The 14,305-nt window shown below is 45.3% G+C and overlaps 1 protein-coding gene across 3 annotated transcripts; it reads left to right on the forward strand.

The window, feature by feature from the left end:
* The first annotated feature begins 1,858 nt into the window (after window positions 1-1,858).
* On the forward strand, window positions 1,859-13,522 carry LOC306935872 (GDP-Man:Man(3)GlcNAc(2)-PP-Dol alpha-1,2-mannosyltransferase-like). 3 transcript variants are annotated; one of them, XM_079519165.1, is made up of 9 exons: window positions 1,859-1,949; window positions 3,603-3,851; window positions 4,190-4,392; window positions 5,339-5,507; window positions 6,336-6,387; window positions 7,482-7,762; window positions 9,348-9,485; window positions 9,892-10,085; window positions 13,227-13,522. In XM_079519165.1, exons 1-9 carry the CDS (start codon window positions 1,876-1,878, stop codon window positions 13,508-13,510), a joined length of 1,644 nt encoding a protein of 547 aa, XP_079375291.1. In that variant the 5' UTR covers window positions 1,859-1,875; the 3' UTR covers window positions 13,511-13,522. The 3 variants fall into 3 exon arrangements, with proteins under 3 accessions (XP_079375291.1, XP_079375292.1, XP_079375290.1); XM_079519166.1 differs by lacking the exon at window positions 1,859-1,949 and adding an exon at window positions 1,969-2,012; XM_079519164.1 differs by lacking the exon at window positions 1,859-1,949 and adding an exon at window positions 2,778-2,915.
* Window positions 13,523-14,305: the final 783 nt, after the last annotated feature.

Consider the following 14,305-nt stretch of genomic DNA (forward strand, 5'->3'; position numbering starts at 1 on the left):
GCAGAGATATTAATTTTATAACAAAGAGTATTCAGGGAGCTATAAACAAAATAACGGACTGGGGAAATAGGTGGGGGTTTAAGATATCAGTGGAAAAAACAAAGTATGTTGTCTTCGGGAACAAGAGAAACAAGGGAGATGGCCTGTGTATGTATGGGCAGGAAATAGAGAGGGTCAAGGATTTCAAACTGCTAGGAGTTCACTTTGATGAAAGGCTAACTTGGAAAAAGCACATAGACAGCATTGTATGCAAATGTGAAAAGGTGATAAATGTGATGAGGTGTATCTCGGGAAGCTCGTGGGGAGCAGACCAACTAACACAAATAATGATTTATAGAGCAATGGTCAGGTCAAAGATAGACTATGGATGTCTGTGCTACGGAACAGCAGCCATGAGTCACCTGAAGAAGTTAGAGGTAGTACAGGCAAAGGCCTTGAGAGTGTGTTGTGGAGCCCGCCGCACAACCCCAATACCAGCTTTACAAATTGAGATGGGAGAGACTCCACTAGAAATGCGGAGGACAAAGCTGGCTATGCAGTACATCAGTAAACTCAGGGGACACCTAGGGGAGAACCCAGCTAAAGTAGTGCTGCAAGACGCATGGGAGTGGGGAGGGGCTAAAGGCAAGCAAGAGTGTTTCATCTTCAAAATGAATAAGGAGATGGAGAAGCTGGAGTTGGGAGCGGTGGGGTTGGCCCCTATAGTGCACTGGCCAGTGGTACCGACGTGGTTATTACCGACGCCAGTAATAGACCTAAGCCTACTCGAGGCAGTAAAAGAACAGGGCAGCACGTACTACAGTGACATGGTAGCAGAAAGGCTGGAAAGCACATGGGAACATCACCTTCAAATTTACACAGATGGGGCCAAAGATCCTAAGTCAGGGAAGGCAGGTTTTGCATATACAATCCCTAAGATGGAGGTGACTGTAAATAGGAGGCTGTCTGAGGGGGTGTCAGTATTCACAACAGAGCTGATGGCAATAATCTGGGCATTGAAGTGGGTGGAGGAGGTGAAGCCTAGACAGGTGGTCATATGCTCGGACTCTGCCTCTGTTCTTATGAACATGGGGGAAGGAAAGCTGGGAGCTCGGTCAGACCTGATGGTGGAGCTGCTGGTCCACCTCTACAAAATCGAGAAAGTAGGAGGGGAAGTAGGTTTCCTCTGGGTACCAGCCCATGTGGGGGTGGAAGGGAACGAAATGGCAGATAGGGCAGCAAAAAAGTCGCTAGGTAGGGAAATAGACATCATTGTAGCAATAGGAGCATACGAGTGCAGATCGATCATCAAAAGGGAAATAACAGCAGGCTGGCAGGAACAGTGGGAAAGGGGAAAGAAAGGAAGACATTACTTCAAGATCCAGAACAGTGTAAAAAAAGGGGCGTGCTACCTTGGGGCAGAGAGAAGGCAGACCGTGACAATGACAAGACTCAGGTTGGGACACTGTGGACTGGCATGGGACCTGTCAAAAATGGGGAAGCACCCAGATGGACTGTGCAGCACATGCAAAAAAGACCAAACAGTGGAACACGTGCTTATGGAGTGCACCCGGTACTCTGAAGAAAGAGAGCTGCTGTATGCATCAGTGGCAAGTGACCACACAAACAATGTGACGCTCAAGAGTCTCCTCAACCCAACAGAAAACCAGGCAAGGACTGTAAAAGCGGTGCTTAATTTCATGGCAGCAACACGCCTGCTACCATAGAGGTAGAATGGACAGAAAGGAGGTATACTCCCGACCAGTGGGAGGCAGCAATGTGCCGGAAGGCATCTAGTCTGCCGGAAATCACAAGAAGAAGAAGAAGAAAAACAATAACAAGACAGACGAACACTTCCGGAGTTAAAGGTTTTGTTGTGTTGTCAAAAACCTCAAAATGGAAGGACACGAACATCATCACCATCATGATCACCACCACCATTTATCAATGTGTTTCTGTGATCTAATAAGGTAATAATCATAACATCATGATCACCACCATCACGTATCAATGTGTTTCTGTGATCTAATAAGGTAATAATCATAACATATTTATGATCACTGCACCACCACTTATCAATATGTTTCTGTGATCTAATAAGGTAATAATCATAACATATTATGATCACTGCACCACCACTTATCAATGTGTTTCTGTTATCTGTAATAAGGTAGCCGCAATTTGCACCACAATTTGCACCACTTTTTGTAATAGGATTAATCTAGAGTTGCAGTATCCATTGACATCCCATTGATCAAATATACATTTCTGATCTGCTTGTATTTTAAACTCACCAACATTGCAGCTGTAGGGCAAGCTTGAAATCCTCTTTCAAACTGTAAAGCGTTATTGTTTGATAGAAATCCACCGTAGACATGTTTGTTTTATGACTTATGAGCTACTTTCTGTCAAGAAATTCCGCGCAGGTGATTATTTTTGTAAGTGTTGAGCAATGGCTGTGATATGAGTACATGTGTCATGTATGCCATATAAACACACAACCGCCACTGCCATGAGTACTCCTCCTGTGGTGTGGTAGCCTCGGTCCCAGGCTTACTTATCTGTGTGGTGCTTAATGAGCCTGCCATTGGTGTTAATGTAGCCTTAGCCCTGGTCCAGTGCGTCAGCGAGTGATCTACGAGAGTCTCAATCTTAGGCTAGTATAGCTTAATTATGTTAGCTCTGGTCCATAGCTCTATAATGCCTCAAGTTCATTAATGCAACGGCATAGGGCTATGGACCAGCTTATGTGCGTACCGAAATGAACTCACCCATTCAAATTGTTGTTGGGACTTTAGGGTCAGCTAATTTTCATACATTTGAAGGTTCTTTTGTTTTAGTAAAATGTTTCCACTTTTCCACGAGCTTCATAATGGTATTTATTGGCCCTCGCTCCGACTTCAAGTCAGCAAACGCGTATGGAGCACAGGTGACAGGTGCGGGCTAATTAATTCATACATGGGGGGAGGGCCTTTAAGACTCTTTTAATACAAGTAAAATTATTATTACTCCCCAATCTTGTATTGAACTGTACTTTCCAGTGCTTTTTTTCGGCACACTATTAATACAATATTCAATCAATCAATACATCATTACTGCATCAAAAATAATCAACAAACAAACCATACTATAAAACTGGTGAAACATTGTTCAAATTGTCAAATAATATAAGAGGCAAAAAATAGTCGATCTACAAGCTCACAACGCCTCGCAACTTAGATCTGCTATTTTCCCAATATTTATCTGTGGAAACGGACTCAAACAAAATGTGATGCCATCAACTCCTACAATTCCAAATGCTTGTCTGGATAAGCGATCCTCAGTTCAAATGTGATTATTTTGTTGAAGTCATGGTGTACCCCGTACCATATACTGTCTGGTCCCCTCCTGCCATTATTATGTTATGCTGATGTGGATACTAACTGAGTGTTACTTTGCGTTGCGAAGTTCGCTTGAGATGGCGATAATAACATTAAAGATTCTTTCGTTTTGGGTCTGAGAGGCAAAATCTCATCAAATGGTGGTCCTTCGCTCAAGTGCAGAATAAATAATGGCCCTTGATGTAATGTGAAAAGGGTTGAAAACCACTGTCTTACATGCAATTCAAAACTTTCTTGATTCAGGTTGCTGTGGTCCCTGGTTCTGCCCTGCGTGTACCTGAGCCTTGTTCTGACGCTGGTGCTGGCGCTGGCGGTGGTGGGGGTTCGGACGTGGCTGCAGGCCCGCCGGAGAGCCCGGCGCCGCCTGGCCCGGGACGATGGCGGCGGAGGGGGTGCTGCCCCCCTAACCATGGCCTTCTTCCACCCCTACTGCAACGCCGGTGGCGGCGGGGAGAGGGTGCTGTGGTGCGCCCTGCGCTGCCTCCAGAACAGGTGAACAACACCGCCAATACTTTTGTCTCATGATGATCCACCACCAAATGGATGAGACAACAAAAAAAGTCCAAGGGCTTGTTTTCATTATGGTCCATTAAAACATTCAACACTCAAACAACTGGGGTCTGGACAACATTTTAAATATAAAAGTACAGTTACTTAATACAGCTTAATTTAAACTTGAACGGGGAAGTTACACAGTAACACGATGGAAATAAGCCCTTGAGCTTTTTTGCGTTTCATCTTTTCCACAGATGTGTACAAATAAATAAATATATGTTCATGTATACAGTAGATGGATTTAAATCCCCACCCCCACCCTCCTCTTGATTCAGATACCCCACTGTTGCTTTCGTGGTGTACACTGGGGACCAGGGCGTGAGCGGGGAGCAGATTTTGGAAGGGGCGCGACGGCGCTTTAACATCACACTGCCTCGGCCCGTCACCTTCGTTTTCCTGCGTCACCGCTTGCTGGTCGAGGCCAGTTCCTATCCTCACTTCACCCTGCTGGGACAGAGCGTGGGCTCCATGTTTCTAGGTAGTTAACCACTATCTTCACCCTGCTGGGACAGAGCGTGGGCTCCATGTTTCTAGGTAGTTAACCACTATCTTCACCCTGCTGGGACAGAGCCTAGCTGGGCTCCATGTTTCTAGGTAGTTAACCACTATCTTCACCCTGCTGGGACAGAGCCTAGCTGGGCTCCATGTTTCTAGGTAGTTAACCACTATCTTCACCCTGCTGGGACAGAGCCTGGGCTCCATGTTTCTAGGTAGTTAACCACTATCTTCACCCTGCTGGGACAGAGCCTAGCTGGGCTCCATGTTTCTAGGTAGTTAACCACTATCTTCACCCTGCTGGGACAGAGCCTAGCTGGGCTCCATGTTTCTAGGTAATGGAGCCAAATGGACCTGCCTAGCGGGTCCATTTGGTTCCATTTGCATACTGTCAGAGTTGAGGGGAGCCCTTGAAAGTTGAAAGCCCTTGAAGTTTGAGAACCACCGATGTATACGTCATTAGGGATGTCCCGGTCATGTTTTTTTGCTCCTGATCCGATTCCGATCATTTGATTTTGAGTATCTGCCGATACCGATTTTTCCCGATCCGATATTTCTATTTTTGAGTGGTGCAAACCACTCCAACAACCAGCTTTGTCTGTTTGTGTCTATGTATGTGTGTACCTGTACGTGTGTGTACCTGTACGTGGGACCCAAAAAAATGAGCATGGTTACTATGGTCACTGACATTACGTCAGACCACAGCTGATCAGGCTATATAAGACCTTGCACCACTCAGTTCACACGGGTGTGATTTTTATAGAACACTTACACTGTATATGCCATATCACAATAGTGCAATATCCAAAATCACAGACAATATCCAGTCTAATATCATGATATGGATATAATATTGATACTAGGGATGTCCCGATCACCCAACATGAATGATGTGAGCTAAAGTTTCTGACTGTGTTTGATGTTGGCAGGCTGGGAGGCGCTGACTGCCTTTGTGCCAGACCTGTATGTGGACTCCATGGGCTACGCCTTCACCCTGCCTCTGTTCCGCTACCTGGGAGGCTGTGAGGTGGCCAGCTATGTCCACTACCCCACAGTCAGCACCGACATGCTCTCTGTGGTCAGGGAGAGGAACCCCAGGTTTGAACGGAGAGAGGAATCACTCACACAACACTAGTATTTACAAAGTGTAGGCATAGTTTGCATGCTTTGTCATGTGGCAAATGGCCGATCTACAGAGTTCTAGTCGCCACGACTGATTTCAGTCATTTGGATTCCATAGAAGACTGCATGTCTTCTTACCTTAGCCTACATACAAGCTCTAATTTTCTTTTTAGATTAGAACAATTATAAGTGGTCAAACTAGAAATGTTATTTCAATTTTGTATTTGTAATCAATTAATTGAAATTGATCTAATTTTAATCGCATATCAATATTTGGTATACGACCATCAATGAGTGAGTTTTTTTAAAATATACATTTCTTCTCCCATTGCACGTGTATGATCGGTACGACTGAAATTCGTCTGGTAAGAAAGGTTCTGTGGTGTAAAAACTAAGCCCGATTAAAATGCGTTAATTGATTATTTTAATCGCGCTATTGTTTCTGTATTAATAATACAGTAAAAATCCCAACCCTAAAATTAACATATTCTAATTCACCAAATCCTTGTCTGTCTGTCTGTCTGTCTGTCTGTCTGTCTGTCTGTCTGTCTGTCTGTCTGTCTGTCTGTCTGTCTGTCTGTCTGTCTGTCTGTCTGTCTGTCTGTCTGTCTGTCTGTCTGTCTGTCTGTCTGTCTCTCTCTCTCTCTCTCTCTCTCTCTCTCTCTCTCTCTCTCTCTCTCTCTCTCTCTCTCTCTCTCTCTCTCTCTCTCTCTCTCTCTCTCTCTCTCTCTCTCTCTCTCTCTCTCTCTCTCTCTCTCTCTCTCTCTCTCTCTCTCTCTCTCTCTCGCTCCATCTCTCTCCCAGGTTCAACCATAGTGACTACATTTCCAGCAACCCCGTGCTGAGTGCCATCAAGGTCAGTGGTGTAATGTAACTAAGTACCGGAACATGCACTCATACATTAACACATTTGATCCCGAGGACGGGTATACTTATACTAATTAATTAATTACGCGAGACGCTCATCAATCAATCAATCAATCTTTATTTCAGACTCCAAGGTCCATAACAATAAACAATATAGGGGACAACACAATAGGAATTAAAAACGGCAACAAAAACGTACAAAAATAAAACATACAGACTCTCTCTCCAGTGTTTCCAGAAATAGGAATAGTACCAGATGCTGCCCTTCTTAGGCATGCTCATTGTCAAAATGACCAGTAGGCTCATCCTAAGGCGTTGAATTTCGCTCTAAGATTGCCTTGCTATTTTCCAGTTTTGGAATCGCTCTGGTTGCTAGGGATGCTTGCTAGGGCCTCGCCAAAACTGCGTGTGCGTGACCGACCACATTAGCTGTTTTAGCCACGGCCTTTGCACGCTCTTTTCTCGAAAAGAGCGTGCGTTGTCGCTGTCCGTGGTTTTGAACAAATCGCAGATGTTCGGAGGTCTTTTCTAATTATCCGGTGATCGCGATTGGAACATTGGCGTTTTCTAGAGCAAGGATGGACCTCATACTCGCTAGCATTGATTGTTATTGCCTTAGCATCCAAGATGGAACCCAAAACCGGACACGAGTCATAGTGGAATTGTTTCTCATCATGTGGCACCCAAGCGCCACCACTTTCGTCCACCAGGTGGCGCTCAATGTGTTAAACACTTCAGCCCTGTATACATTTCGGCCATTTGAAAATAGCAGATCTGCAAGCTCACAATGTGTCGCGATGCGACGCATTGTGAGCTTGTAGATCTGCTATTTTCAAAATATTTGTATCCATTTGAAAACTTGAAATGGGACATTTTGCATAGTTAGTACTTTTGGTACTTTTAAGTACATTTTGATACCAATACTTTTGTACTTTTTAACAATTTTGAATTCCGGACTTTTACACAACGTAACGCAACGCAACGCAACGTAACGATGTTTGGGACACAAACATGTTTTTTGTTCTTGCTTACTGTAAGTCGCTCTGGAGCGTCTGCTAAATGCCTAAATTGTAAATTGTAAAGGTCCTGTACTACTGCTGCTTCGCGCTGCTGTACGGCCTGGCGGGCTCCTGCAGCGACCTCGTCATGGTCAACTCCACCTGGACCCTGGGTCACATCCTGTCGCTGTGGCGCGCCCCGGGACGCACCTGCCTGGTGTACCCCCCCTGCGACGTGGCAGCCTTCCTGGACGTCCCATTGGACGAGGACGACGAGGAGGTGGAGGACGGGTGGGAGGAACTCGGCCAGGAATTGGGAAGTGGGGGAGAGGATGACGAAGGCGGGATTGGAGGAGGCGGCGGCGGGTAGGCCTGTTAACAATTAGTACATGATCGCAATTATTTTTGCGTAATCGTCAGAATAGTTTCATCCGTTTGAATGAATGTGTTGGAAAATAGCGGAAATAGCCGATCTACAAGCTCAGATTGTGTCGTATCACAATGAAAAATGTATATAATATGGCTTGTTTTGGCCATAGTACCTTATTTATTTTGATTATTGGTAACCGGTCATTGTCAGTCAAATCTGCATATTTTCTTTAGACCTGGATGAGCCAATACGTTATGCTGTACCTTTCAACCCGGGAAAGATGTAGCTATGTAGTACAGTGGTTCCCAAACTTTTTCACGTCAAGGACCCCCAAATTGACACTAATTAGCCCCGCGGACCCCCATTTGAAGAGATATGCCAGGGACCCCCATAAGAGAAGACTTTTACGGCTCTAGCAGTGATTCTCAACCCCCAGTTTGACATGAATTTTACGGACCCCCATTTAATGTCATTCCTATCTCTGAGAACCCAATTTACGGTAAAATCAATGTTAATTTAACTCTGAGAGTGTACAAATGCAACCACACTCTCAGAGTTACAGACCCATAAGGGCCCATTGGGTTCCAAACTATCATTTAGCTGGGGACCCCCTGGAACTCCCTCAAGGACGCCTAGGGGTCCCCGGACCCCACTTTGGGAACCACTGATGTAGTATATCAGGGGTTCTCAACCTTTTTGGCCGGGGACCCCCGGAAATGCTTTGGCAATGTCTCGGGACCCCCGCCCCGCCCCCTCCCGACCCCCAATATAAATTGACTGCTACAATAACCTTAAACCATTTTGGGCGGGAACCCCTTTTGGTGTTTTAAGCATTGTTATAATTTAGCTATTGAAAAATAGCAGATCTACAAGCTCATAGCGCGCCACCGAGTGGCGCGCTATGAGCTTGTAGGTCTGCTATTTTGAAAAATCGTGAAAATAAAATTAAAAAAAAAATCTTTTTATTTTTTTTTAATAATTTGGGGACCCCCTAAAATAATTTGGCGACCCCCCGAGGGGTCGCGACCCACGGGTTGAGAACCCTGTAGTATATAATAGCGATAAATGCCGATAAATGCCGACCCACGGGTTGAGAACCCTGTAGTATATAATAGCGATAAATGCCGATAAATAGCGATAAACCACCACGCTCTGACTTCTGGTTTAGATCAACATCATAAAAATGTATTGGGTCGCACGCAGTCAGCCTGGGTAAACCCCTCCCCCTCGCCAGATTTGCATTCTGCTGGCAGAATGAAATGTTATCCAGCAGGGGGCGTTGGTTTACCCAGGCTAGCACACAGTGGCAAGAGGGAACTATTTTTATTTTCTCCATCACTAATGAGTTGATAGACGGTTTTCAGAAAACTAAACGTTTTTAGAAGGTGTTTTTAAAATCGGCCCCAGGTCTAAATGGGATACGTTTTTGCCAAATGCCTGTTTGTTTACAATGCCTAACTATAACTTATTTATATGTTCCCATGTTCACTGCCAAAAAAACACTTTTAAATCATAATAAATTGCAATTATTTATTAATTTGTTTTAAAATAAAAAATGTCATGACCGTGACACCCCTCTAGTGGCGGGGACAGGAAGTGTCACTCCATCGTGTCGGTGGGACAGTTTCGTCCAGAGAAGGACCACCGGCTGCAGATCCGAGCGTTCCGCAACCTGCTCGACAGGAAAGGGGAGGGGCCCGGAAGGCGGGAGACACTCAGGTAGGGCTTCCACTCAACCATTATGTTATAATAAGTGATTGTTCTCTCTATTACTTAACTCTTTCCATGCACATGACGATGTTGACGACCTTTTTCAAAGTGTCAATTTGTGCCCCTGATGATTTTGATGAGTTTTTGACATTTTCTGGGTACAGACAACCCTCGATTATACTAGCCGTAGGCGGGTGTTGATTCCATAGGAGACTGTTTCATTCTGCAATGGTGGGCGATCCTGGGAAATAGTATATATTCAATGATTTACACACATTTTCACCGAGTGCTATGAGCTCGTAGATCTGCTATTTTTCAGCAGCTAATGTTTAAAATAGTGGTTAAAAGCTATAAGGTGACACAGATGCGTTCCAGGTCTTAATGGTTTAAGTGTTGCGGTTCCCGGTGTGCTCAGGCTGGTGCTGATAGGCGGCTGCAGGAACCAGGAGGACGAGGACAGGGTGCTGATGCTGCGGGGGGTGTGTCAGGAGCTGGGCGTGGCCGACCGGGTGGAGTTCAAGCTCAACGTGGCGTTCGACGAGCTCAAGAGAGAGCTGACGGGCGCTACCATCGGACTGCACACCATGTGGAACGAGCACTTTGGCATAGGTAACTTTAACACAGTACTGTGTGGTGGCGCCAGTGCCAGCAAAATCCGCGAAACAAGCATAGGTCACTTCCGCCCGCGCCGGAAGTGATGTAGTGTGATGCAGCGCGGCTTGGATTAACGTTTTAATAGGCTATAAACATGGCATTTTATGCAATTCCGAGCATACATAAGACTATAATAACCCTGTGCGCGTGCACGTGTACCGCTGATTATCATGTACGCTGTTTCTACAATGAGAGGCATATGGATGCTAGCTGCGGAAGCTAACCAAGGCAACAAAAAAAAAGGTAAATAAATATTTTTAAATAATCTTTAATCAAATCTCGTCTTAACGGATGACCTTAATAATTGTCCATGAGAGATCTCGTGGAAAGGACGGATTGTGTTAACTTACCATGTGGAACGAGCACTTTGGCATAGGTAACTTACCATGTGGAACGAGCACTTTGGCATAGGTAACTTACCATGTGGAACGAGCACTTTGGCATAGGTAACTTACCATGTGGAACGAGCACTTTGGCATAGGCAACTTACCATGTGGAACGAGCACTTTGGCATAGGTAACTTACCATGTGGAACGAGCACTTTGGCATAGGTAACTTACCATGTGGAACGAGCACTTTGTTCACTGATTTTATTTCTCCCCTAAAACGTGATCATCAGGTACTATGATTATACTTTTCAAAAAAAGTGTACAAAAAGTGTTAAAATTATGTTTTATGTGGCCACCGCCACACCCACCAGTTCATTAAGTACACCTGGTTTTCACCTTAGCACCACCCGCCTGAACTTAAGCCTGTTGTTGTATGATAATGGGGGAGGTGTATTTCGATTGGGCCTTTTGATTCAAAGGCTTTCAAGAAGAAACCAAACATACACAGGGAAGACATTAGACATTGATTGATTGATTGATTGAAGAATTTATTAACAGTTTGCAGAATTACAGTACATTTCAAGCACAAACTCAATACAAAGGCTGTTAACTGTGAGTGGACGACCCAATTAAGCATTACACTTGTTTCCAATAGGGTCCACCATGTTCAAATCATCAAAACATTTAGAGACGTACAAATAGACACTTCTATAGACAGAACAGGAATTCATCATAAAGGAGGTAAAAAGGGAAAAGAAATATATACAGTGAGGGGAAAAAAGGGGGGGGCGGGGGGGGGGGGGATTCAGATTTTACGGGGGCCAGTTTCGAATTGCAGCCATCCGTAGGTGCCCTTTGAGAGCGGTTTTGAAGGAGTCAAGGGATTCGCATGTCTTAATGACAGTTGGTAGGGCGTTCCACATTTTGGTGGCATAGGAGCGAAAAGAATTTAGTCCCTTGTTTGTGCCGAATCTGGGTTGTACATGGTTCGTTGCACTCCCTCTGGTGTTGTGGGTGTGGACTTCGTTAACATTAAGGAAGTATCTAGACAGGTACATGGGTATCTTGGTGGTGTATCGAATCTTGTGGACCAGACCCATTGCAAGATGCTGTACTCTGTCGTCGACCCTAAGCCATTCCAGCCTGTCGAAGTGGGCAGGGGTGAGGTGGGTTCGGGGGGCTAGATCAAGTAGGAGCCTGACCAGTTTGTTTTGGGAAGTCTGGAGCCTGGTTTTAAGGGCCTTTGAGGTGCTGTGGTACCAGGAGGTGCATGCATAGTCAAAGAAACCCTGTACAAGGGCTCCTGTTAAGGTCTTCAAGGTGTTTTTGTTGACCAGTGAGGAGATCCTGTAGAGGAATCTTGTTCTATGGTTGACTTTTTTGATTACGTTGGTGGCCATTTTATCACCGGAAAGATTAGCCTCCAGGATGGAACCTAGGTAGGTAATTTCATCTTTACGTGTGATAACATTGTCACCCACTCTAACCAAGAAGCCATTTGCCTTGCTGAGATTACTAATAGAGCCAAAGAGAATGGATTCAGTTTTTCCCAGGTGTAAAGATAGTTTGTTATCAGCGAGCCAGGTGCAGATTCTACCGAGTTCAGAGCTGAGGGCATTTTCAACCTGCAGTTTGTCCCTGTCCGAGACCAGCAGTGCTGAGTCATCTGCGAACAGGAACAAGTTGCAGTCACAAGCTGAAGTCATGTCGTTTACATATATTAGGAACAGTAGAGGCCCTAGTATGCTTCCTTGTGGAACGCCACAGCTCACTGGGAGGGGGGGGGACAGTGTTCCATTATTATAACCACACCTGGGGGTCTATTAGAGCAGGGGTTCTCTCAACGTTTTTGGCTGGGGACCCCCGGGAAATGCTTTGGCCATGTCTCGCCAAAGCATGATTTGGCGACACCCCCGAGGGGTCGCATCCCCCAGGTTGAGAACCTTAAATTAGAGTAATTTTAACTCCATAGACACATACATACCAGTAAGACGCCTTAAGGGCAAGAAGCGACCGCAGGTGGCGGGGAAACAGACTTAAAAAAATAGTCTGTGTAAATCTGGCAATGTACATACACATACATATGGATTTGAAGTTATTTAAATGCACTTTTGCACAAAATACAGAAATGCAACAGTATACAGTAAGTGCAACTAAATCATGAAAACTTTCAAGAGCAAAGGCTCTTGAAAGCACACGTGAGGTGGAAAAGGGCAGAGGAGATGTGCACACGTAGAAACACTACCAAACTGATCAGAGTTTCAGGTGTGCTGTACATTAACACTAACTATCAGAAAAAGTACAAAAGAAAAATCACTTCTCAACACTTAGGCCTATCATTTATTGAAAAATTAGGATCTAATTCACGCCAGCATTTTTTTAATTTGAGCTCTTATTTTGAAAAGCCGCCATTTCCGGTCCATGAGCAGTAGTCATAACCTAGGAAACTACACGGAGCGGACAGGCCTTGTTTACCATCTGAAGCCAGACTGGAGCTCTGCAGAGCTCCAGATCGTCATATCTGTGCCGTCAAAGAAACGCTGTTTTGACCAAAATGCCATCTGGGACAAGGAATAGGAGATACAGGCGATTCAAAGAAATGGATAGAATGGATTATTATGGCGCCATAAAAGCGCAATTGCCGAAGGCCGTCAAGCGTCAGTATCAAAATTAGGCGTCAATTGACTTTAATCGTCGGCAATGGCGCTGAAAGTATTAACCATCTTTAAATGGTTTGATTGCCATGCTTTCATGTCTCTCTCCTCAGGTGTGGTGGAGTGCATGGCAGCCGGTACCGTCGTGCTGGCCCACAAGTCGGGCGGTCCCAAGCTGGACATCGTGGTTCCGTACGAGGGTGCGCCGACGGGCTTCCTGGCCGACACGGAGGACAGCTACGCGGGCGCCATGGACGCCATCCTGGCGCTGAGCCCTGCCGCGCGGCTGGAGATCCGACGCAACGCCCGGCGCTCCGTGGAGCGCTTCTCCGACCGGGAGTTTGATGCCTGCTTCCTGTCGGCCATGGAGCCCCTGATGACGAGACTACTGGAGTGATGATTGATTCATGACGTGTCTATTGTCAAAGCCTTTTTAAGACCCGAGACCAAAATGTCTTCTAAATCCTGACAGTTTTCTGAAAAACCTTATGTTTCTATATCGGTGGGTTCTCAAACTATTTAATGTCAAGGACCCCAGAAATGATCTGTATTTGGCCGCCGACCCCATCTGAAAATATGTTGTTCCAAGATTTGAGTTAAAAACTCACACATTTTCACGACTTTTCAAAAACAGCAGCTATACAAGCTCACAGAGCCGCACTATGAGCTTGTATATCTGCTATTTTTCAACAGCTAAAGTGGTTAAAAGCTATAAGGTGATACAGATGCATCCTCAGGTCTAAATGGGTTAATTTCAAGGACCCTCAGTTTGATATGCTCTAGGCCACAGACCCCTATTTGATACCGTTTTGTTTTTTATCTCATCTGGGACCCAAACTGAACACAGTAAAATCCTCAGCGTTAATTGAACTGTGGCGAGTGTACAAAATAGAACCAAATGGACCCATTTGTACCCTCCCACAAGTACTACAGGCCCGTTGGGTTGCGCACGCTTATCCAACACACCATAGGACCGACATGCAGAAACAACGATCGGATTAATGTTGGCGAACATGCACTGCTCCGTGCTTGCGGTTATGGTTAGGTTAGAGTTTGAGGTAGGTTGTCGTTCTAATGACAGTCGGCCAATAGTATGTCTAAACTAGAGCCTGTACCCGGCCCGTTGCGGGTCCATGTGGACCCCTAGTGGTCCCGGGACATGACGTTCACAACCAGTGCACTACAAATTTAA

Source organism: Electrona antarctica (genome assembly GCF_951216825.1).
Source record: "Electrona antarctica genome assembly, chromosome: 13".
Classification (NCBI taxonomy): domain Eukaryota; kingdom Metazoa; phylum Chordata; class Actinopteri; order Myctophiformes; family Myctophidae; genus Electrona; species Electrona antarctica.